Genomic DNA, 26,675 nt, shown 5'->3' with positions numbered 1-26,675 from the left:
TAAATTGACAGAAAGAGGATATATGGGCTTATTGTTCTTCCACCATAAAAGTGGGTCAAAATCTAGTTTTAATGCAATACAGCAACCCCCCGCAACCCCGACCGGGACAAGTGGTAGAACATGGATGGATAGATGGTCTTAAATGTGCTGCTATAAAAACATTTGTTATTGCTTTAGCCCTGCCTGGCTGGCCGAGGAGAGGCTGCTTGAATGGTGTTTGCGCCACACTCCTCTTTCTCTTCCTTAAAGCGAGGTTGACTTGGGGTTGGTGCCGCTTCAAAGGGGTTAGCATGTTTGACGTGTTGGCAGAAGCATACGCTAGTGCTGCTGAACAATGTCGGCAAACCACTGTCCTCCATTGTTGTATCGCACCGCGAAGCCGAAATGTTCCCAAAGGGGAGATGTTAACGAGGCAGAGGGGTCTTCCAGCTCTGGCTTTTGCATGCTGTCCTAGGCCGGTTGCTGCTAGCCTGCCGCATGTTGTGCCTCGCTCTGCATTGTTTACACAACGTGCGGTAAGTTACCTAATATGTCCGTGTGGAAACTCGTTCGGTACACCTCTGAACCGAACCGAAACCCCCATACCGAAACAGTTCAATAGAAATACACGTATAGAGCGTAGGATTGAACCCTGGACTACTCGGGACATTCGTATTGTGATGCACTAACCCCTCTTCTTCCGTGCTGCCCTACGTTTTACAAAAAAACCCCCCCAAAAAAAAATCTCAAAGTACCTTGTACTAAAAGAAGCAACAATTGAAAATATGGCAAAATGATAACTATGTTAATACTAATCATTAAAATAAGATTTGTTTTAAATGCATCAATACCTTTGTTGAGCCTTTTTAAAGAAAATCATATCATCATAGCAAATTATGCAAATTACTTTGGACCACACCCTCACCACCACGTATCTTGCCAGTTTGGGGGAAACCCTGACTTTGTTAAGCATTTTTAACGTTTTCCTTATTTGTGTATTTTTATTCTAAAAGGTTGTTGTTAAGCGCTTGAAGATATTTTTGAAATATGTTTACATATAATGTCTTCCTTTGTTATTTATTTTCCTGGCTGCATGCTTTGATAGCTGCAGGGATAATATGATATAATATGAGAAAGGTGACATTTAAAAAAAAAAATTTAAACGTAATATATTTTTATCCTTATTTTCAATAGGTCATAAACAATTTTAATAGTTATTGATAGACTGATATAAAACAGTTATATCATGAAACAGATTTTAGCCATATTGCCCAGTCCTAGACTCAATCTGATATTGATATCGGATATCAGTCCAATATCAATCAAAGAGCATATCGGAATTCATGGGTATGGTGCATAAGTGTTGGCAATTCCTGTATGGGCGCTACTCTTCTGTTCGGCTTCGCTGCTTAATCCTTTCTCATTCTACACTTTAAACCAGGGGTGTCAAACTCAAATACAGAGTGGGCCAAAATTTTAAACTGAACTAAGCCGCGGGCCATGGTTGAACAAATTAACCTCTTTAATAGGGACCCAAACAAGTTTTGCATTGAATATTGAACAAGCAAGGCTTATATAATGTTATAGTGACATGCAAAATAGAGTTTCATATAAACAATAATAATAATTAAAAAATATCAATGGCATATCAAATTATATATTGTAGCGTCCCAGAGGTATTAGTGCTGCTAGGGGTTCTGAGTATTTCTTCTGTTGTGTTTATGTTGTGTTACGGTGCGGATGTTCTCCCGAAATGTGTTTGTCATTCTTGTTTGGTGTGGGTTCACGGTGTGGCACATATTTGTAAACGCGTTAAAGTTGTTTATTCATTCACTCTGAGTGTGACCTGATCAAGCATGCCTTGCATTAACTTATGTGTGTGTAAAATCTGCTTATATTGTGTGACTAGGATGGCACAATGTTTGTATGTAGGAAAAGCGGACGAGATGCAAGGTTGTAGAGAAGGCTAAAGGAAGTGCCATTAAAACAATATTGTTGTCCGGGTGGAAATCGGTAGAAATTTGGGAGAATGGTCCCCCGGGAGATTTTCGGGAGGGGCACTGAACTTTGGGAGTTTCGGTGGGGTTGGCAAGTACGAGGATTAGCGGTGTTAGAGCGGCATCGCCGCTGTATAATACCGGCAGGCCAGCTCTAATGTTTAATTTGATATTGCCTCAAGGGCCAAATGAAATTACACGGCGGGCCAAATTTGGCCCGCGGGCCAGAGTTTGACACCCGTGCTTTAAACTGAGGTAGCAGCCTCCCTACACACGAGGCATTCGGCGTGGAGGCAGACATTTAGTCAGACAAAAGGTGCAATGCAGTCCAGACAAACCTGATGCGCGTGTCTGAAGAGGACTGTGTCAATTAAAAAGCACGGGCAAGCAAAAAACTAAAAATGTTTTTTGGTGAACAAAATAGCAGATGACACTAAATCAATCTAACTTCTTCAAAAGGAAGAACATTTTGTGATGACGATATGTTTGCAAGGATGCAAATGATATATCTATTTTTCACACAACTCTGTCTCTGTTAGCTATCCAGCTAAAAGAGTTAACTATCTCACTTTAAAAATACTACCACATTATGCACATTGCCGTTAAAAGCAAAGTCTCCTTTGCAAATTGAGCTAGTCTTGGACATGTTAATGCATTTTTCTCTTCCTGTTGCTTGGTGACTACCGGTTGTGCTAGCACATACATCTCAGTTTCTATCCGGTGACCGATGACATCCTATTATTGACAAATAAATTCCTTGGCGACTAACACTTTTTGTGGACAAAATCAACAAATAGTTGGACCCCTAATAGTTACTTCTATTTTAAACAAGTTTTACAATATTTCACTGAAAAAATGAGGCCCAGCCTTGGGACTGGTGTCGAGTAGGTTTACTACATACTTTCAGATTTGACTGTGTCAGGGACACATAACGCATACCCAGCAACCAGGCCTGACAAGTCATCGATTGGTCGACCATTCAGATTATGAAGCTTAAACAGTGTTTTCCCCAGAAAATTTGTTAGTTAAGGTGGTGTCTCTCCGGCGGACAAAGGGGGTGGGTGTATGTAAGGATTGCTGTAACTCGGCCTGTCGCCATCACGTCTCCACCTCCTCGCTGCCACCTACAGACTTCGTTGCATGAAGAAGCTTGGAAATTTTGGTTGTGTGTTCTGGTCCATTTGCTGAATGGCGATATACGATTCATATCTCGATAACTTTTCTGTAAACTATAAACAAAACAGTCCGTTACCTGAGATACAAAGTATGTCATTATTATGACTTACCAGGTCAAAATAATGACTTACAAAGTCAAATTAATGACTTACTGTAAGTAAGCGTTTGCAATAAGCGTTTGGATAAAATAGTTAAAATTGGGGCCACATGCTGACATATGCTCATCTCATAATGCTTAATTTATTACAGCATTTGGGAAGCATGTAGCTGATTTTTGTTGTGTTAGTTATATTTTTATCAACATGTGATAGCAGGGACCCTGTCATTCAAAACTAGGCTGCTACATTACTAATAATTAATGTAACTATAGCTGAAAATATAGTACAACAGCAATAGGAGAGACTATTCATCCCTGAACACCATGGAGTTCATGTAGGCTTTATGATGCGATTACATTATTATCTAAACTATCAGAGACAGCATCAGGAAACGTCATTTTTTGCTGCTTCAACACAGAAAAAGGTCATGTGAAATAACTTAGTTGTTAACTGTAGCTGTAAGTCGATAATGCCCGTCTTTCTCTTAGACAGGGTTTTGCTGTCCCTAACACACACACACACACACACACACACACCGCAAAATGAGCTAACGTTACGCTAAAAGCTACTTAGCCTTCACCTCAAGGACTGCGAGCGAGCTGAGCTGCCGCTGGTTTCTAGAACGTCAACGGGCTCATAGTAATGTTACTAGTAGTTTACTGGTAATTATTCTTACCCGCTAAACACCTTTTTGCTCTCCAGACTGCAGGAGCACTGACTACATACGCTCTAAATACGCACTGCTGATTGGCTGTTTCATGCGCTCTGAATACACACTGCTGATTGGCTAATATTTGTATGGGTGGGACAATGCTGGGTGCTGCAGAGACGTACTGACAACTAAGAGAAGCAGCTTGTTATGACTTTAGCTTAGGCGAAAGCGCTGCAGAAAACCCTGGCTTAAACCTACTCAGAGGCTCTAATGTTGCCATTTGCTTTTAGATTCATCTTACGATATTGTCGGCATGTCCTAATTAACAAAAATTACTAATTAATTCAGAAATGTGTATTTATACTATAACAGTGCTGCCCATTAGGCCTTTACAAAACAACAAACAACAACAAATAACTTTTGTATATTTAAAACCAAGTACAAAACAAAGACAGTAAAAACATAGCAGCAATAAAAACAGTAAAAACTCCCAAGCTATCAAACTTCCTCAAAAAGAAACATTCATCCATTTTCTACTGCTTGTGCCTCTCGGGGTTGTAGGGGTGGCTGGAGATTATCACAGCTACACTCGGGCATAAGGCAGGGTACACCCTGGACAAGTTGCCACCTCATCGCAGCGCCAACACAGATAATCCTTCACACTCACATTCACACACTAGGGTCAATTTTGTGTTGCCTAAGGTTTGTGTGTGTGAATGGGATTTGTTATTGTGCATTTGCACTGCAGAGTGACACTGTTTTACACCTAAAATTCCTGACGACTAAAAAAAAAAAAAAAAAAAGTAGTTGAATTAATATAGACATTTAGCTGGCAGACTTTGGCCAAAGCGACAGTTATCTATTTTTCACACAATTTCGTCTCAGACTATTGTCGATATTTATAGGCAAATCGCATCCCTACTGGCAACATCATTGCACTTCCAAGGACATACTTAAAGTATTGCAAATTTAAAAAAAAACAATACATCACAATAGGATAATTAATAGCTCAAGTTCCCTTTTCTTATATTTTTAAAAAGTTAATTATTTTACAAATTATGAATTAATTCCTTGATTAACCATTCGGAAATTAATAACTTTGGTTCAAATGTGAAAAGGTACCCATCCCTGGTCACTATAATGCCGCTAAGAGACAAAGTTTGATGATTGTTTTGAATCAGTTTCAAAGAGCTTTCTTGATACAACCAAACAGTACAAAATTTTGAGAACATAACGTGTTTCGAACAGAGGAACTAGATTTTCATGAAAACTGACCAAACAATGGTATTTTCTTTATCATTACAATACATGTACAAACCCCTAAACCAGTGAAGTTGGCACGTTGTGAAAATCATAAATAAAAACAGAACACAATAATTTGCAAATCCTCTTCAACCTGTATTCAAATTAATAGACTGCAAATACAAGATACTTAAAGTTCGAACTGGAAAACTTTATTTTTTTACAAATATTAGCTCAGTTGAAATTTGATGCCTGCAACAAAAGCTGGCAGAAGTAGCAAAAAAGACTGCGAAAGTAGAGGAATGCTCATGAAAACACTTGGAACATCCCACAGGTGAACAGGCTAGTGCCATGATTGGGTATAAAAGCAGCTTCCAGGAAATGCTCAGTCAATCACAAACAAGGATGGGCCGAGGGTCACCACTTTGTGAACAAATTCGTGAGCAAATTTTCCAACAATTCACCATCTACAGTCCATAATATCTTCAAAAGGTTCAGAAAATCTGGAGAAACCACTGTGAGGCTGAAAACCATCATTAAATGCCCTTGACCTTAGATCCCTCAGTGGGTACTGCATCAAAAAGCCATATCAATGTGTAAAGGATATCACCACATGGGCTAAGAAACACATCAGAAAACCACTGTCAGTAACTTCAGTTAATTGCAACATTGGTAAGTGCAAGTTGAAACTCTACAATGGAAAGCGAAAGCCATTTATAAACAACACCCAGAAACGCTGCCGGCTTCGCTGAGCCCAAGCTCATCGAAGATGGACTGATGCAAAGTGGAAAAGTGTTCTGTGGTCTGAAGAGTCCACATTTCCAAATTGTTTTTGGAAACTGTGGACGTTGTGTTCTCCGGAACAATGAGGAAAGGAATTATGTGGATTGTTATAGACGCAAAGTTCAAAAGCAAACATCTCTGATGGAATCGGGGTGTATTAGTGCCAAAAGCATGGGTAACTTGCACATCTGTGAAGGCACCATTAATGCTGAAAGGTACATACAGGTTTTGGAGCAACAAATGTTGCCATCCAGGCAACGTTATCATGGACGCCCCTGCTTAATTCAGCAAGACAATGCCAAGCCACGTGTTACAACAGCATGGCTTCATAGTAAAAGAGTGCGGGTACTAGACTGGCCTGCGTGTAGTCCAGACCTGTCTCCCATTGAAAACGTGTGGTACATTACGAAGCCTAAAATACCACAATGGAGATGTATAACTTAAAGGCCTACTGAAATGAGATATTCTTATTCAAACGGGGATGGCAGGTCCATTCTATCTGTCATACTTGATCATTTTGCGATATTGCCATGTTTTTGCTGAAAGGATTTAGTAGAGAACATCGACGATAAAGTTCGCAACTTTTGGTCGGTAACAGAAAAGCCCTGCCTTTAGCGGAAGTCGCAGACTATGACGTCACCCGTTGATGGCTCCTCACATTGTTTTTAATGGGAGCCTCCAACAAAAAGAGCTATTCGGACCAAGAGAGCACGACAATTTCCCCATTAATTTGAGCTAGGATGAAAGATTCGTGTTTGATGATGTTGATTGAGACGAACTAGAAAAAAAAATAAAAAGATAAAAATCAAGTTAAAAAAAAAAAACGCGATTGCATTGGGAAGGATTCAGATGTTTTTAGACAAATTTTCTAGGATAATTCTGGGAAATCCCTTATCTTTCTATTGTGTTGCTAGTGTTTTAGTGAGTTTAAGAGTATCTGATAGTCGGAAGGGTGTATCCACGGGTGTCTTGAGGCCAGTGTCTGAGGGAAGTCGACGCCAGCTGTACAGACGGCACAAGCTCAGCTGATCTCCGGTAAGTGGCGACTTTTTACCACAATTTTCTCACCGAAAACTGCTGGTTGACAAGTGGTCGGGATCCATGTTTGCTTGACCGTTATGATCCATAGTAAAGTTACACCTCCGGGAATTTTAAACAATGAAGGCTAAAGCTTCCAAAACTCCATCTTTCTACTTTGACTTCTCCATTATTAATTTAACAAATTGCAAAAGATTCAGCAAAACAGATGTCCAAAATACTGTGTAATTATGTGGTTAAAGCAAACGACTTTTAGCTGTGTGTGTGCGCAGCGCTAATATTTCCAAACAGTCCGTGACGTCACGCGTACACGTCAGCATTTCGCGACGTTTTCAACAGGACACTTTGCGGGAAATTTATAATTGCAATTTAGTAAACTAAAAAGGCTGTATTGGCATGTGTTGCTATGTTAATATTTCATCATTGATATATAAACTATCAGACTGCGTGGTGGGTAATAGTGGGTTTCAGTAGGCCTTTAAGCTGTACATCAAGCAAAAATGGGAAATAATTTCACTTAAAAAGCTTCAAAAATTGGTCTTTTCAGTTTGCAAACGTTTACTGAGTGTTAAAAGGAAAGGCCATGGAACGGAGGTAAAAATGCCCCTGTGCCAACTTTGTTTGCAATGTGTTGCTGCCATTAAATTCTAACTTAATGATTTAAAAAAAAAAAAAAGTTACGCAGTTCGAACAATATCTTGTATTTGCAGTCTATTCAATTGAATATAAGTTGAAAAGGATTTGCATATCATTGTATCCTGTTTTTATTTCCGAATTACAGAACGTGCCAACTTCACTGGCTTTAAGGTTTGTATAATTATAGTTTTAATTGACCATAATTTAAGCTTTAGGACGTAATCACTCTTCACTACTACCGTGTTTGGGCGTACTTCAAAGCTCCTGGCATATTTGGTTGGAGTGAGTGCTCTGATATGTGCGCATTCTAGGCATGATTTCAAAAGGTGGGTCAGGATTTGCATACATTCATACATGGCCACAATGAATCATTGTATCCAATTACTCTGCACAGGTACAAAAACAATCCAATCCACGACACACCTTTTTTTGCATTAAAAAGACATGATTAATGCAACTGCTGTTCTTGCAAGTAATTATAACTGCCACTTAGTCTGGTTTATACTCTCCCGTCACGTAATTTGCTTGAGCAACCTCGTCTTGCCTCATCCCCCTGGGTACCGTCCCGCAAGCCTTGTGTGCACCACCCTTCCAGAAATCCTAGCTTTGCGTCGGTGGCAACTAGGTCCGCAGAGCTGTGATTGGTCAGCTTTTGATGAGGAAGGTCACCAAGCAACGGAGATTTTTGTATGAAATAAAGCAAAGAAGATTTAACATTTGCATGTAAACTGATAAGTGTAATTTATACATAGCCAAGGACAGCGGCGGTTGTTCTTTCCGGCAACACTGCCCCTTAGTGTTTTGGAAGACAATTACAAGTCTCGCGCCACCCAATTATAAATCAAACAAGGCGCCGTCAGTGGGAACGCAAACTGTGTAACGTGAGAGTATATTCCAACGACACCAAGCGTCTTTTTGCAATGTTTTGGCCATTTACTTGTCGGAATACCTCTGCAGACTTTATCTGTCCAGGTGAGATGCATGGTAAAATCTATAATAAACTTACAGGGAGCAAGAAAGCAGCAGACCACTCACTGATGTGAAAAAATAGGGACACAGAGTAGTGATCACAGCGCCACTATAAATATGGGGGTGCATTAGTGCACAAGGCACGGGTAATTTCAACATCATTAATGCTGAAAGTTACATACAGGTTTTGGAACATAAGCCGCCATCTAAGCGCTCTTTTTCATGGATGCCCCTGCGTATTTCAGCAAGACAATGCCAAGCCACATTCAGCATGTGTTACAACAGTGTGCCTTTGTTAAAAAAAATAAAAAAATAAAAAGAGTGCAGGTAGTTTCCTGGCCCGCCTGCAGTCCAGACCTGTCTCCATCGAAAATGTGTGGCACATTATGAAGCGTAAAATACGACAGCGGAGACCGCGGACTGTTGAAGGACTGAATCTCTACATAAAACAAGAATGGGAAAGAATTCCACTTTCAAAGCTTCAACAATTAGTTTCCTAAGTTCCCAAATGCTTGAGTGTTGTTAAAAGAAAAGGTGGTGTAACAGTGGTGAACATGCCCTTTCCCAACTAATTTGGCACGTGCTGCAGCCATGAAATTCTAAGTCTATTATTATTTGATAAACAAAATAAAGTTTATGAATTTGAACATCAAATATCTTGTCTGTGAAGTGCATTCAATTGAATATGGGTTGAAAAGGATTTGCAAATCATTGTATTCCGTTTGTATTTACATCTAACACAATTTCCCAACTCATATGGAAACGGGGTTTGTAGCATGTTAGCATGGAATACCTTGCAGTCATGCACTGACCAAATATGCCTGATTAGGACTCCAACAATAACAAAGCGCACCTTTCTACATTCAAGCAAAGTACAAAACGTTTGGTGGACAAAATGAGACAAGGAAGGAGTTGAAGATGTTACATGTAAACATACTGTTGCGTCACAGTCCACACTATGGTTAGTTCAAGAACAACCAAAATTAGTTGGACAAAATTATGTTATTCTAGTCAGTGAAGCATACACACACACACACACATTAAACATGGGCTTTCCAAAAATTGGGAAGGTTTTTGTCATGTTTGTCCTCAAACAAAAAACATAATGAAATAAAAACATTTTTCACCCAACTTTTTCCATTTTCAATCCTTTATTATAAAATGCTCCAGGCAGCCACTAGAGCAGCACTAAAAAGCTGCATATGGCTCAAGAGCTGCAGGCTGCTGACCACCGATTTAGTGGGTGCTGCTCTTGTAACAGTGCGCTATACAGTATAGTCCGAAAAATACAGAAAGTTAGATGATACATTATGTTTGCTGAGATGAATGCACGCAGCATATTACAGAACACAACTGTGGAACTATGAGCAACCCAAAAGACGTGTGACGAATCAATTGGAGTAACAATGAACTACAAATATACAATCAAGGCACTCCTTCCACACAATGAATCACAAAAACATTGGTTGAACATCATACAGAATAAGAACACCACATAATAGCATACAGAGAGTTGTATTTACCAAGAAAAGAGGCCACGAAGGAGCTGTTCGGAAAGATACAGTATGTCCACCAACCAAAGGAGTGGTGAAGATAACTTGCAGAGTCAAATAGGCGTATCATGTCTAGGAAAGGAGGTGAGGCTATGTGGCAAAATGTTTAAAAACTATTTAGCAGTGTAAACATGACTCTTCCTGGAAACTCTTTTGATATGAATGGACGGCGACACCAGCTGGTATAACCATCCCATGTGGTGTATTAGTAATATGATGTACAGCAGTGTTTTTCAATCACTGTGCCGCGAGATACATTCAGGTGTGCCTGAGATGATGTAATTTCACCTAATTGGGTTACAAATATTTTTTGCAAACCAGTAATTATAATACGCAAATATTGTGCTGTTCTTAAATGTTGGTGCTGCCTAGAGTGCAGCAGAGTAACCATGTTATACTCTTACATATCAGTAGGTGGCAGCAGGTAGCTAAATACTTTGTCGTTGTCGGGAACATGTACTGTTGTCGTGATCACAATATGCAGACGACAGCAGCAGACAGGTAAAAAGGAATCTAATGCTTAAACCAAAAGTAAACAAAAAGGAGAATGCTACTAAGAAAAGGCATTTAAACTTAAGGAAGGCTATGCAAAACAAACTAAAACTGAACTGGCTGCAAAGTAAATAAAAACAGAATGCTGGACGACAGCAAAAACTTACAGCTTGTGCAGCAGAGACGGCGGCCACAAAGCACATCCGTATATGACGATAAACAACGGAATAGAAACATCTTAAATAGTCGTGATTTATAAAACAAGTAAGTTCGAGGCATAGCGCTTAAAAAGGAAGACATGAAACTGCTACAGGAAAAGCCACCAAAATAGGGGCGCAAGACAAGAACACTACACACAAGAAAACAGCAAAAAACTCCAAATAAGTCACAGCGTGATCTGACAGGTCATGACAGTACACCTGCTTTGAGACATGAGACTTTTATGGTTTAAATTCATATACAACAATTGCAAGAACAACTTTTTACTGTCAATATCGGCTTACTGAGTTTCATTTGTTTTATGTTTTCTGCTGGTGGTGTGCCTCCACATTTTTTCAATGGAAAAAAAAAAAATGGGACTTGGCTAAAAAAAAATTTAAAAATACGGAGCCCCGAAAGAAACATGCAGGGGAAAAAATGTTTTGCGTGATCTCGCTAAAGGTTTTTTTTCCTACGTCAGTGAACCGGAAGTAAAACAGACACAGAGATGGTGAACCGGAAGTGAAACAGACAAAGCGATGGAGGTGCCTACCCATGATCCGTGGGAGAAGTTTATTGATTTCTATGTTAAAACTCCGAATCATCCTCCGTGGTTGCAACGGACATATGGTCACACAACACAGCACAGATGATGGGTAGGGATCCCGCATGCTCCCGCGCCTCCATCGCTGTCTTTTTCAGTTCCGGTTCACCATCGCTGTGTCTGTTTAAATTTCGGTTAACTGAGATAGGAAACAAACTTTTTTTGAGATCTTGCATAACTTTTTTATATTGAAAGATCTCGCCAAAATGTATCGCGCTATCTCACAAAAAAGTAATGTGCGATCTCGCAATAAAGTACCGTGAGAGCTCGCAAAAAAGTATCGCGAGAGCTCGCGAAAAATTATCCCGAGAGCTCGCGAAAAATTATCCCAAGAGCTCGCCAAAAAGTATCGCAAGAGCTCGCCAAAAAGTAATCGACAGATCGTGCCAAAAAGTACAGAGATCTCGCCAAAAAGTATTGCGAGATCTCAGAAGAAACTATCACGAGATCTCGCAAAAAATTAACGTGTGATCTCGCAAAAAATTATCGCGAGATCTCGCAAAACATTTTTTTCCCCTCCATGTCCCTTCCTAATTCTGAACACATCAAATCACGAAAACGCCATACCGCATTTCACGGTGTACAAATTGTAGTGTTAATAAAAATGAGTGTAAATGTTTGCAGAGTCAAACTTTGAATCTCGTTTACAACATTCTATTCATAGCCAACCGTAAGAAATGGGAGTTTCCCTTCCCCACTGGTGTAGGGTTAGACCATGCCAAACCCCAAATCCCACCCGCGTGATTATTGTAAGTCGTCAGCACCACTGTACTAAACTAATTGACCATATCATTATCTGCATTGCTTCGCCACGTCTTTTAAGCAAAATGCAAACATTTGCTAACTATACCAGCCAGCTTAGCCTGCATTTTTTTTTTCTTAGCCAAAACCCCCGACTTTCTCACGGACCTCGCCTATATAAAAACTCAAACTTGCACAACCTTGACATATAGTTTCCTTAGAGTGTACACACACTTTACCAGCTTATCCACGTTTTAAGCAACGTCGTCAAACAAAGGCACTTGGAGTAAAAGATCGGCTGTCATTTTGAAGTAGCTATGATGCTATATGCTAAACATCCCATGTAAACCAACGCGGATGGTTAACGCTAGCATGGCGAGTGCCACCTATTACTGAAAGTAAGACGAACACACACCGGCGTGACTGTGCGTCCACGCCACAATAATACAAATAAAAAAATTAAAAAACATCTGACTCATCACTGTGTCTGTCTTACTTCCAGTTCACTGACATAGGAAAAAAAAACCTTTTGATAGATCTCACAAAAAAAGTACAGCGAGATCTCGCAAACAATACCGCGAGATCTCGCAAAAAGTGTCGCGATATTTCGCAAAAAAAGTGTCGCGTGATTTCGCAGAAAAAGTGTCGCGTGATCTCGCAGAAAAAGTGTCGCGTGATCTCGCAGAAAAAGTGTCGCGTGATCTCGCGGAAAAAGTGTCGCGTGATCTCGCGGAAAAAGTGTCGCGTGATCTCGCGGAAAAAGTGTCGCGTGATCTCGCGGAAAAAGTGTCGCGTGATCTCGCGGAAAAAGTGTCGCGTGATCTCGCGGAAAAAGTGTCGCGTGATCTCGCGGAAAAAGTGTCGCGTGATCTCGCGGAAAAAGTGTCGCGAGATCTCGCGGAAAAAGTGTCGCGAGATCTCGCAGAAAAAGTATCGCGAGATCTCGCAGAAAAAGAGTCGCGAGATCTCGCAGAAAAAGAGTCGCGTGATTTCGCAGAAAAAGAGTCGCGTGATTTCGCAGAAAAAGAGTCGCGTGATTACGCAGAAAAAGTATCGCGAGATCTCGCAGAAAAAGTATCGCGAGATCTCGCAGAAAAAGTATCGTGAGATCTCGCAGAAAAACTATCGCGAGATCTCGCAGAAAAAGTGTCGCGTGATTTCGCAGAAAAAGAGTCGCGTGATTTCGCAGAAAAAGAGTCGCGTGATTACGCAGAAAAAGTGTCGCGAGATCTGGCAAAAAGTATCGCGAGATCTGGCAAAAAGTATCGCGAGATCTGGCAAAAAGTATCGCGAGATCTGGCAAAAAGTATCGCGAGATCTGGCAAAAAGTATCGCGAGATCTGGCAAAAAGTATCGCGAGATCTGGCAAAAAGTATCGCGAGATCTGGCAAAAAGTGTCGCAAGATCTCGCAAAAAGTGTCGCGAGATCTCGCAAAAAGTGTCGCGAGATCTCGCAAAAAGTGTCGCGAGATCTCGCAAAAAGTGTCACGAAACTTCGCAAAATAGCACCGCGAGATTTCGCAAAAGTATCACGGGGTGTCCCTTTAGTACTGATGTACAGTACTTGTATCAATTACGTTTTGGACTGTTGTCTTCCTTCCAAATTCTGAACACATCAATTTACGAAAATGCCATGTCGCATTTTACAGATTGTAGAGTTAATAAAAAGGAGTGTAAAAGTTTGCAGAGTCAAACTTTTAATCTCGTTCACAACATTCTATTCATAGCCAACTGTAGGAAATCGGAGTCTCCCTTCCCCACTGGTGCAGGGTTAGACCATGCCAAACCCCAAATCCCGCCCGCGTGATTATTGTAAGTCGTCAGCACCACTGTACTAAATTAATTGACCATATCATTATCTGCATTGCTTTTCCGGGTTTTTAAGCAAACAAGAACATTTGCTAACTATACTAGCTAGAAGTAGATTAGCCTGCAGTTTTTTTTTCTTAGCCAAAACGCCCGACTTTCTCACGGACCTCGCCTATACAAAAACTCAACGTGCACAACGTTGACATCGAGTTCTCCCCACGCTTTACCAGCTATTCCACGTTTTAAGCAACGTCGTCGAACAAAGGCACTTGGAGTAAAAAGATCGGCTGTCATTTTGAAGTAGCTATGATACTACATGCTAACCATCCCATGTAAACTAACGCGGGTGGCTAACGTTAGCATGCGCTAGCCCGCTAGCATGGCGAGTGCCACTTATTACTGAAAGTAAGACGAACACACACCGGCGTGACCGTGCGTCCACGCCACAATAATCACTGTGTCTGTCTTACCTCCAGTTCACTGACATGAAAAAAACCCTTTTGAGAGATCTCGCGGTACTTTTTTGCGAAAGCTCGCATGACTTTTTTTGAGATTTCGTAAAAAAAATACCGCGAGATTGCGCAAAAAAAGTGTTACGTGATTTAGTAAAAAAAGGGTCGCGTGATTTAGCAAAAAAAGTGTCGCGAGATTTCGCAAAATAGTACCGCAAGATTTCGCAAAAAAGTACCGCGAGATTTCGCAAAAAAGTACCGCGAAATTTCGCAAAAAAGGTTTGTGAGATTTCGCAAAAAAGTATCACGTGACTTCGCAAAAAAGTGTCGCGTGATTTCGTGAAAAAAGTGTCGCGTGATCTCGCAAAAAAGTACCGCAAAATCTCGCAAAATGTATCGTGAGATCTCGCAAAAAGTGTCGTGTGATGTCGCAAAAAATCTTTGTGAGATTTCGCAAAAAAGTATCGCGTGATTTCGCAAAAAACGTGTCCCGTGATTTCGCCAAAAAGTACCGCAAGATTTCGTACAAAAGTACCGCAAAATCTTGCAAAAAGTATCACGGAATTTCGCAAAAAGTGTGGCGTGATTTCGCAAAAAAAGTGTTGCGTGATTTTGCAAAAAAATATCACGCGATCTCTCAAAATCGCACAGAAAGTATCGCAAGATTTCGCAAAAAAACAGCGAGATTCCGCAAAAAGTATCGCAAGATCTCGCCAAAAAGTATCGTGAGATTCCGCAAAAAAGTACCGCGACATCTCGCCAAAAAGTATCGTGAGATATCCCTTCAGGGGCTCCGTATAAAAACACTGATGTACAGTACTTTTATCAAATCTGTTCTGGACTCTTGTCTTCCTTCCAAATTCTGAACACATCAATTTACGAAAATGCCATGTCGCATTTACCAGATTGTAGAGTTAATAAAAAGGAGTGTAAAAGTTTACAGAGTCAAACTTTTAATCTCGTTCACAACATTCTATTCATAGCCAACTGTAAGAAATGGGAGTCTCCCTTCCCCACTGGTGCAGGGTTAGACCATGCCAAACCCCAAATCCCACCCGCGTGATTATTGTAAGTCGTCTGCGCCACTGTACTAAATTAATTGACCATATCATTATCTGCATTGCTTCTCCATGTCTTTTAAGCAAAATGCAAACATTTGCTAACTACACTAGCTAGAAGTAGATTAGCCTGCAGTTTTTTTTTCTTAGCCAAAACGCCCGACTTTCTCACGGACCTCGCCTAAATAAAAACTCAACGTGCACAACCTTGAGATCGAGTTCTCCCCACGCTTTACCAGCTTCTCCACGTTTTAAGCAACGTCGTCGAACAAAGGCACTTTGGAGTAAAAAGATCGGCTGTCATTTTGAAGTAGCTATGATGCTACATGCTAACCATCCCATGTAAACCAATGCGGGTGGCTAACGTTAGCATGCGCTAGCCCGCTAGCATGGCGAGTGCCACCTATTACTGAAAGTAAAACGAACACACACCGGCGTGACCGTGCGTCCACGCCACAATAATACAAATAAAAAAACACCCGACTCATCACTGTCTGTCTTACTTCCAGTTCACTGACATATGAAAAAAAACCTTTTGAGAGACCTCGCAGTACTTTTTTACGAGCTCTCGCATAACTTTTGAGATTTCATAAAAAAAATACCTCCAGATTGCGCAAAAAAGTATCGCAAGATTTCGCAAAAAAAGTGTCACGTGATTTAGTAAAAAAGTACCGCGAGATTTCGCAAAAAAGTATCACGTGATTTCGCCAAAAAAGTGACGCGTGATATCGCAAAAAAGCACTGCGAGATTTCGCAAAAAAGTAAAGCGAGGTCTCGCAAAAAAGTACCGCGAGATTTCGCAAAAAAGTACCATGAGATTTTGCAAAAAAGGTTTGTGAGATTTCGCAAAAAAGTATCACGTGATTTCGCCAAAAAAGTGATGCGTGATCTTGCAAAAAAGCACTGCGAGAATTCGCAAATAAGTAAAGCGAGGTCTCGCAAAAAAATAGCGAGATCTCGCAAAAAGTATTGTGAGATCTCGCAAAAAGTGTCGTGTGATGTCGCAAAAAATGTTTGTGAGATTTCGTAAAAAACGTGTCGCGTGATTTCGCCAAAAAGTACCGCAAGATTTCGTAAAAAGTATCACGAAATTTGGCAAAAAGTGTCGTGTGATTTCGCAAAAAAAGTGTCGCGTGATTTCGCAAAAAATATCACGAGATCTTGCAAAATCTCGCAGAAAGATTTCGCAAAAAGTATCGCAAGATTTCGCAAGAAGTATCGCTAAATCTCCCAAAAAAGTACAGCGAGATTTCGCAAAAAAGTATAGCGAGATTCCGCAAAAAGTACCTCGAGATCTCCCCAAAAAGTATCGCAAGATATCCCTTCAGGGGCTTCGTATAAAAACACTGATGTACAGTACTTGTATCAAATATGTTCTGGACTCTTGTCTTCCTTCCAAATTCTGAACACATCAATTTACGAAAATGCCATGTCGCATTTTACAGATTGTAGAGTTAATAAAAAGGAGTGTAAAAGTTTACGGAGTCAAACTTTTAATCTCGTTTACAACATTCTATTCATAGCCAACTGTAAGAAATGGGAGTCTCCCTTCCCCACTGGTGCAGGGTTAGACCATGCCAAACCCCAAATCCCACCCGCGTGATTATTGTAAGTCGTCAGCACCACTGTACTAAATTAATTGACCATTTCATTATCTGCATTGCTTCTCCACATCTTTTAAGAAAAATGCAAACATTTGCTAACTACACTAGCTAGAAGTAGATTAGCCTGCAGTTTTTTTTCTTAGCCAAAACGCCCGACTTTCTCACGGACCTCGCCTATATAAAAACTCAACGTGCACAACGTTGACATCGAGTTCTCCCCACGCTTTACCAGCTTCTCCACGTTTTAAGCAACGTCGTCGAACAAAAGCACTTGGGAGTAAAAGATCGGCTGTCATTTTGAAGTAGCTATGATGCTACATGCTAACCATCCCATGTAAACCAACGCGGGTGGCTAACGTTAGCATGCGCTAGCCCGCTAGCATGGCGAGTGCCACCTATTACTGAAAGTAAGACGAACACACACCGGCGTGACCGTGCGTCCACGCCACAATAATACAAATAAAAAAAACACCCGACTCATCACTGTGTCTGTCTTACCTCCAGTTCACTGACATATGAAAAAAAAACCTTTTGAGAGATCTCGCAGTACTTTTTTGCGAAAGCTCGCATAACTTTTTTTGAGATTTCGTAAAAAAAATACAGCGAGATTGCGCAAAAAAAGTGTTACGTGATTTAGTAAAAAAAGGGTCGCGTGATTTAGCAAAAAAAGTGTCGCGAGATTTTGCAAAAAAGTACTGCGAGATTTCGCAAAATAGTACCGCAAGATTTCGCAAAAAAGTACAGCGAGATTTCGCAAAAAAGCACAGCGAAATTTCGCAAAAAAAGTACTGTGAGATTTTGCAAAAAAAGTTCATAAGTTTTCGCAAAAAAGGTTTGTGAGATTTCGCAAAAAAGTATCACGTGACTTCGCAAAAAAGTATCGCGTGATTTCGTGAAAAAAGTGTCGCGTGATTTCGTGAAAAAAGTGTCGCGTGATCTCGCAAAAAAGTATCACGTGACTTCGCAAAAAAGTGTCGCGTGATTTCGTGAAAAAAGTGTCGCGTGATCTCGCCAAAAAGTACCGCGAAATCTCGCAAAATGTATCGTGAGATCTCGCAAAAAGTGTCGTGTGATGTCGCAAAAAATCTTTGTGAGATTTCGCAAAAAAGTATCGCGTGATTTCACAAAAAATGTGTCGCGTGATCTCGCCAAAAAGTACCGCAAGATTTCGTACAAAAGTACCGCAAAATCTTGCAAAAAGTATCACGAAATTTCGCAAAAAGTGTGGCGTGATTTCGCAAAAAAAGTGTTGCGTGATTTTGCAAAAAATATCACGCGATCTCTTAAAATCGCACAGAAAGTATCGCAAGATTTCGCAAAAAGTATCGCGAGATCTCGCAAAAAGTATTGCTAGATCTCGCAAAAAAGTACCGTGAGATTTCGCAAAAAAATAGCGAGATTCCGCAAAAAGTATCGCGAGATCTCGCCAAAAAGTATCGTGAGATTCCGCAAAAAAGTACCGCGACATCTCGCCAAAAAGTATCCTGAGATATCCCTTCAGGGGCTCCGTATGAAAACACTGATGTACAGTACTTGTATCAAATCTGTTCTGGACTCTTGTCTTCCTTCCAAATTCTGAACACATCAATTTACGAAAATGCCATGTCGCATTTTACAGATTGTAGAGTTAATAAAAAGGAGTGTAAAAGTTTACAGAGTCAAACTTTTAATCTCGTTTACAACATTCTATTCATAGCCAACTGTAAGAAATGGGAGTCTCCCTTCCCCACTGGTGCAGGGTTAGACCATGCCAAACCCCAAATCCCACCCGCGTGATTATTGTAAGTCGTCAGCACCACTGTACTAAATTAATTGACCATATCATTATCTGCATTGCTTCTCCACATATTTTAAGCAAAATGCAAACATTTGCTAACTACACTAGCTAGAAGTAGGTTAGCCTGCAGTTTTTTTTCTTAGCCAAAACGCCCGACTTTCTCACGGACCTGGCCTAAATAAAAACTCAACGTGCACAACCTTGACATCGAGTTCTCCCCACGCTTTACCAGCTTCTCCACGTTTTAAGCAACGTCGTCGAACAAAGGCACTTGGAGTAAAAAGATCGGCTGTCATTTTGAAGTAGCTATGATGCTACATGCTAACCATCCCATGTAAACCAACGCGGGTGGCTAACGTTAGCATGCGCTAGCCAGCTAGCATGGCGAGTGCCACCTATTACTGAAAGTAAAGTCCACGCCACAATAATACAAATAAAAAAACACCCGACTCATCACTGTCTGTCTTACTTCCAGTTCACTGACATATGAAAAAAAACCTTTTGAGAGATCTCGCAGTACTTTTTTGCGAGCTCTCGCATAACTTTTGAGATTTCATAAAAAAATACCTCCAGATTGCTCAAAAAAGTATCGCAAGATTTCGCAAAAAAAGTGTTACGTGATTTAGTAAAAAAAGTGTCGCGTGATCTCGCAAAAAAGGTGTCGCGAGATTTCGCAAAAAAGTACTGCGAAATTTCGCAAAATAGTACCGCAAGATTTCGCAAAAAAGTACCGCGAGATTTCGCAAAAAAGTAGCACGAGATTTCGCAAAAAAGGTTCGTGAGATTTCGCAAAAAAGCATCACGTGATTTCGCCAAAAAAGTGATGCGTGATCTCGCAAAAAAGCACTGCGAGATTTCGCAAAAAAGTAAAGCGAGGTCTCGCAAAAAAATCGCGAGATCTCGCAAAAAGTATTGTGAGATCTCGCAAAAAGTGTCGTGTGATGTCGCAAAAAATGTTTGAGATTTCGCAAAAAATATCGAGTGATTTCGCAAAAAACGTGTCGCGTGATTTCGCCAAAAAGTACCGGAAAATTTTGTAAAAAAGTACCGCAAAGTCTTGCAAAAAGTATCATGAAATTTCGCAAAAAGTGTCGCGTGATTTCGCAAAAAATATCACGAGATCTTGCAAAATCTCGCAGAAAGTATCGCAAGATTTCGCAAAAAGTATCGCAAGATCTCGCAAAAAGTATCGCTAGATCTCGCAAAAAAGTACCGCGAGATATCGCAAAAAAGTATAGCGAGATTCCGCAAAAAGTATCGCGAGATCTCGCCAAAAAGTATCGTGAGATATCCCTTCAGGGGCTCCGTATAAAAACACTGATGTACAGTACTTGTATCAAATCTGTTCTGGACTCTTGTCTTCCTTCCAAATTCTGAACACATCAATTTACGAAAATGCCATGTCGCATTTTACAGATTGTAGAGTTAATAAAAAGGAGTGTAAAAGTTTACAGAGTCGAACTTTTAATCTCGTTTACAACATTCTATTCATAGCCAACTGTAAGAAATGGGAGTCTCCCTTCCCCACTGGTGCAGGGTTAGACCATGCCAAACCCCAAATCCCACCCGCGTGATTATTGTAAGTCGTCAGCACCACTGTACTAAATTAATTGACCATATCATTATCTGCATTGCTTCTCCACATATTTTAAGCAAAATGCAAACATTTGCTAACTACACTAGCTAGAAGTAGGTTAGCCTGCAGTTTTTTTTCTTAGCCAAAACGCCCGACTTTCTCACGGACCTCGCCTATATAAAAACTCAACGTGCACAACCTTGACATCGAGTTCTCCCCACGCTTTACCAGCTTCTCCACGTTTTAAGCAACGTCGTCGAACAAAGGCACTTGGAGTAAAAAGATCGGCTGTCATTTTGAAGTAGCTATGATGCTACATGCTAACCATCCCATGTAAACCAACGCGGGTGGCTAACGTTAGCATGCGCTAGCCCGCTAGCATGGCGAGTGCCACCTATTACTGAAAGTAAAGTCCACGCCACAATAATACAAATAAAAAAACACCCGACTCATCACTGTCTGTCTTACTTCCAGTTCACTGACATATGAAAAAAAACCTTTTGAGAGATCTCGCAGTACTTTTTTGCGAGCTCTCGCATAACTTTTGAGATTTCATAAAAAAATACCTCCAGATTGCTCAAAAAAGTATCGCAAGATTTCGCAAAAAAAGTGTTACGTGATTTAGTAAAAAAAGTGTCGCGTGATCTCGCAAAAAAGGTGTCGCGAGATTTCGCAAAAAAGTACTGCGAAATTTCGCAAAATAGTACCGCAAGATTTCGCAAAAAAGTACCGCGAGATTTCGCAAAAAAGTAGCACGAGATTTCGCAAAAAAGTACCACGAGATTTCGCAAAAAAGGTTAGTTTGATTTTGCAAAAAAGTATCACGTGATTTCGCCAAAAAAGTGACGCGTGATCTCGCAAAAAAGCACTGCGAGATTTCGCAAAAAAGTAAAGCGAGGTCTCGCAAACAAATTGAGAGATCTCGCAAAAAGTCTTGTAAGATCTCGCAAAAAGTGTCGTGTGATGTCGCAAAAAATGTTTGTGAGATTTCGCAAAAAATATCGCGTGATTTCGCAAAAAACGTGTCGCGTGATTTCGCCAAAAAGTACCGCAAGATTTCGTAAAAAAGTACCGCAAAATCTTGCAAAAAGTATCACGAAATTTCGCAAAAAGTGTCGCGTGATTTCGCAAAAAAGTGTCGCGTGATTTCGCAAAAAATATCACGAGATCTTGCAAAACCTCGCAGAAAGTATCGCAAGATTTCGCAAAAAGTATCGCGAGATCTCGCAAAAAAGTACCGCGAGATATCGCAAAAAAGTATAGCGAGATTCCGCAAAAAGTATCGCAAGATCTCGCCAAAAAGTACCGTGAGATTCCGCAAAAAAGTAAATCGAGATCTTGCCAAAAAATATTGCGAGATATCCCTTCAGGGGCTCCGTATAAAAACACTGATGTACAGTACTTGTATCAAATCTGTTCTGGACTCTTGTCTTCCTTCCAAATTCTGAACACATCAATTTACGAAAATACCATGTCGCATTTTACAGATTGTAGAGTTAATAAAAAGGAGTGTAAAAGTTTACAGAGTCAAACTTTTAATCTCGTTCACAACATTCTATTCATAGCCAACTGTAAGAAATGGGAGTCTCCCTTCCCCACTGGTGCAGGGTTAGACCATGCCAAACCCCAAATCCCACCCGCGTGATTATTGTAAGTCGTCAGCACCACTGTACTAAATTAATTGACCATATCATTATCTGCATTGCTTCTCCACATATTTTAAGCAAAATGCAAACATTTGCTAACTACACTAGCTAGAAGTAGGTTAGCCTGCAGTTTTTTTTCTTAGCCAAAACGCCCGACTTTCTCACTGACCTCGCCGAAATAAAAACTCAACGTGCACAACCTTGACATCGAGTTCTCCCCACGCTTTACCAGCTTCTCCACGTTTTAAGCAACGTCGTCGAACAAAGGCACTTGGAGTAAAAAGATCGGCTGTCATTTTGAAGTAGCTATGATGCTACATGCTAACCATCCCATGTAAACCAACGCGGGTGGCTAACGTTAGCATGCGCTAGCCCGCTAGCATGGCGAGTGCCACCTATTACTGAAAGTAAAGTCCACGCCACAATAATACAAATAAAAAAACACCCGACTCATCACTGTCTGTCTTACTTCCAGTTCACTGACATATGAAAAAAAACCTTTTGAGAGATCTCGCAGTACTTTTTTGCGAGCTCTCGCATAACTTTTGAGATTTCATAAAAAAATACCTCCAGATTGCTCAAAAAAGTATCGCAAGATTTCGCAAAAAAAGTGTTACGTGATTTAGTAAAAAAAGTGTCGCGTGATCTCGCAAAAAAGGTGTCGCGAGATTTCGCAAAAAAGTACTGCGAAATTTCGCAAAATAGTACCGCAAGATTTCGCAAAAAAGTACCGCGAGATTTCGCAAAAAAGTAGCACGAGATTTCGCAAAAAAGGTTCGTGAGATTTCGCAAAAAAGCATCACGTGATTTCGCCAAAAAAGTGATGCGTGATCTCGCAAAAAAGCACTGCGAGATTTCGCAAAAAAGTAAAGCGAGGTCTCGCAAAACAATCGCGAGATCTCGCAAAAAGTATTGTGAGATCTCGCAAAAAGTGTCGTGTGATGTCGCAAAAAATGTTTGAGATTTCGCAAAAAATATCGAGTGATTTCGCAAAAAACGTGTCGCGTGATTTCGCCAAAAAGTACCGGAAAATTTTGTAAAAAAGTACCGCAAAGTCTTGCAAAAAGTATCATGAAATTTCGCAAAAAGTGTCGCGTGATTTCGCAAAAAATATCACGAGATCTTGCAAAATCTCGCAGAAAGTATCGCAAGATTTCGCAAAAAGTATCGCAAGATCTCACAAAAAGTATCGCTAGATCTCGCAAAAAAGTACCGCGAGATATCGCAAAAAAGTATAGCGAGATTCCGCAAAAAGTATTGCGAGATCTCGCCAAAAAGTATCGTGAGATTCCGCAAAAAAGTACCGCGACATCTCGCCAAAAAGTATCGTGAGATATCCCTTCAGGGGCTCCGTATAAAAACACTGATGTACAGTACTTGTATCAAATCTGTTCTGGACTCTTGTCTTCCTTCCAAATTCTGAACACATCAATTTACGAAAATGCCATGTCGCATTTTACAGATTGTAGAGTTAATAAAAAGGAGTGTAAAAGTTTACAGAGTCAAACTTTTAATCTCGTTTACAACATTCTATTCATAGCCAACTGTAAGAAATGGGAGTCTCCCTTCCCCACTGGTGCAGGGTTAGACCATGCCAAACCCCAAATCCCACCCGCGTGATTATTGTAAGTCGTCAGCACCACTGTACTAAATTAATTGACCATTTCATTATCTGCATTGCTTCTCCACGTCTTTTAAGCAAAATGCAAACATTTGCTAACTACACTAGCTAGAAGTAGATTAGCCTGCAGTTTTTTTTCTTAGCCAAAACGCCCGACTTTCTCACGGACCTCGCCTAGATAAAAACTCAACGTGCACAACCTTGACATCGAGTTCTCCCCACGCTTTACCAGCTTCTCCACGTTTTAAGCAACGTCGTCGAACAAAAGCACTTGGGAGTAAAAAGATCGGCTGTCATTTTGAAGTAGCTATGATGCTACATGCTAACCATCCCATGTAAACCAACGCGGGTGGCTAACGTTAGCATGCGCTAGCATGGCGAGTGCCACTTATTACTGAAAGTAAGACGAACACACACCGGCGTGACCGTGCGTCCACGCCACAATAATACAAATAAAAAAAACACCCGACTCATCACTGTGTCTGTCTTACCTCCAGTTCACTGACATATGAAAAAAAACCTTTTGAGAGATCTCGCAGTACTTTTTTGCGAAAGCTCGCATAACTTTTTTTGAGATTTCGTAAAAAAAAAATACCGCGAGATTGCGCAAAAAAAGTGTTACGTGATTTAGAAAAAAAAGTGTCGCGTGATTTAGCAAAAAAAGTGTCGCGAGATTTTGCAAAAAAGTACTGCGAGATTTCGCAAAATAGTACCGCAAGATTTCGCAAAAAAGTACAGCGAGATTTCGCAAAAAAGTACAGCGAAATTTCGCAAAAAAAGTACTGCGAGATTTCGCAAAAAAAGTTCGTAAGTTTTCGCAAAAAAGTATCACGTGACTTCGCAAAAAAGTGTCGCGTGATTTCGTGAAAAAAGTGTCGCGTGATCTCGCAAAAAAGTATCACGTGACTTCGCAAAAAAGTGTCGCGTGATTTTGTGAAAAAAGTGTCGCGTGATGTCGCAAAAAAGTACCGCGAAATCTCGCAAAATCTCGCAAAATGTATCGTGAGATCTCGCAAAAAGTATCGCGTGATTTCACAAAAAACGTGTCGCGTGATTTCGCCAAAAAGTACCGCAAGATTTCGTACAAAAGTACCGCAAAATCTTGCAAAAAGTATCACGAAATTTCGCAAAAAGTGTGGCGTGATTTCGCAAAAAAAGTGTTGCGTGATTTTGCAAAAAATATCACGCGATCTCTTAAAATCGCACAGAAAGTATCGCAAGATTTCGCAAAAAGTATCACGAGATCTCGCAAAAAGTATCGCTAGATCTCGCAAAATAGTACCGTGAGATTTCGCAAAAAAAAAGCGAGATTACGCAAAAAGTATCGCGAGATCTCGCCAAAAAGTATCGTGAGATATCCCTTCAGGGGCTCCGTATAAAAACACTGATGTACAGTACTTGTATCAAATCTGTTCTGGACTCTAGTCTTCCTTCCAAATTCTGAACACATCAATTTACAAAAATGCCATGTCGCATTTTACAGATTGTAGAGTTAATAAAAAGGAGTGTAAAAGTTTACAGAGTCTAACTTTTAATCTCGTTTACAACATTCTATTCATAGCCAACTGTAAGAAATGGGAGTCTCCCTTCCCCACTGGTGCAGGGTTAGACCATGCCAAACCCCAAATCCCACCCGCGTGATTATTGTAAGTCGTCAGCACCACTGTACTAAATTAATTGACCATATCATTATCTGCATTGCTTCTCCACGTCTTTTCAGCAAAATGCAAACATTTGCTAACTACACTAGCTAGAAGTAGATTAGCCTGCAGTTTTTTTTCTTAGCCAAAACGCCCGACTTTCTCACGGACCTCGCCTATATAAAAACTCAACGTGCACAACCTTGACATCGAGTTCTCCCCACGCTTTACCAGCTTCTCCACGTTTTAAGCAACGTCGTCGAACAAAGGCACTTGGAGTAAAAAGATCGGCTGTCATTTTGAAGTAGCTATGATGCTACATGCTAACCATCCCATGTAAACCAACGCGGGTGGCTAACGTTAGCATGCGCTAGCCCGCTAGCATGGCGAGTCCCACCTATTACTGAAAGTAAGACGAACACACACCGGCGTGACCGTGCGTCCACGCCACAATAATACAAATAATGGAAAAAAAAACACCCGACTCACCGTGCTGCAGATTATAACACTAAACGTTCTCCATATTCCCCTTTGCGGTTCGCTAACAGCCAGGCCTCCCCCCCTCGCTCCAGTCCAGATGTGTCAGACAGTTGCTGCTGCAATTTTTTTTTTTTTTTTTGCATCAACAGGAAGTGTTCTTTTGGCTCTTTGCATTCATTCTATCCGCCAGTTTCGCAGCGGCAGCCCCTCCCTTGCTCATGCGAGCACAACGTATAGAGAGACACGATGTTCCCGAACACACACACGCCGTGCAAAGTCATATACGCACCATGATAAACGGAGGCGAGCCGGGATCCGGTAAAGTGGCCAGGCGGGTGCTCATGTCTCCTCGTTTGCTAGTTCTGCAGCCGTGGCGTGCAGTCTATATATTTATATATAAATATGCATGCGTGGGTAATGCAGTCTGCTGACATTCCAACACCTCAGACCCAGCCCAGACTGTTTCACACGTGTGCAACATCAACACTTATTTATTGGCAATTTTTTTTTTTTTTTTTTTTTAACTTAACCTTGTATTTATTTATTAGTCCACCTTCAGTAACTATGCACTAAACTACACATTAAATGCATTTGCTTAGCACGTTATTATTATCATATGACAACCAAACAGTGGATTAGTATTTTCATTTATTTATATAACATGTTATTTTTTGTATCATCGTTAAAATACGTACATTCACTTCTGCACATGGACCACAGAGTGGCGCCAGAGACTAAACTATAAGTAACTTCTACTGTTATCCAGGGGTTAGTGCATCCATCCATCCATTTCTTACCGCTTATTCCCTTTCGGGGTCGCGGGGGGCGCTGGCGCCTATCTCAGCTACAATCGG

The 26,675-nt window shown here is 40.7% G+C and overlaps 1 protein-coding gene across 3 annotated transcripts in view; it reads right to left on the bottom strand.

The window, feature by feature from the left end:
• zbtb34 (zinc finger and BTB domain containing 34) overlaps positions 1-26,295 on the bottom strand; it is a 58,435-nt gene extending 32,140 nt beyond the window's left edge. The window contains exon 1 of one of the 3 annotated variants that reach the window (XM_061906862.1): positions 26,111-26,295. In XM_061906862.1, the coding sequence (XP_061762846.1) occupies positions 26,111-26,164 (54 nt within the window). In that variant the 5' untranslated portion in view covers positions 26,165-26,295. Of the gene's footprint in view, positions 1-10,093; positions 10,420-25,830; positions 26,089-26,110 lie in introns of those variants that run through there. The other 2 variants (XM_061906863.1, XM_061906864.1) reach the window with 2 other exon arrangements.
• Positions 26,296-26,675: the final 380 nt, after the last annotated feature.

This window comes from Nerophis ophidion, linkage group LG07 (genome assembly GCF_033978795.1).
Source record: "Nerophis ophidion isolate RoL-2023_Sa linkage group LG07, RoL_Noph_v1.0, whole genome shotgun sequence".
Lineage (NCBI taxonomy): Eukaryota > Metazoa > Chordata > Actinopteri > Syngnathiformes > Syngnathidae > Nerophis > Nerophis ophidion.
The sequence above is the reverse complement of the archived record's forward strand: the minus strand, read 5'-3'. Positions and strand labels throughout refer to the sequence as shown.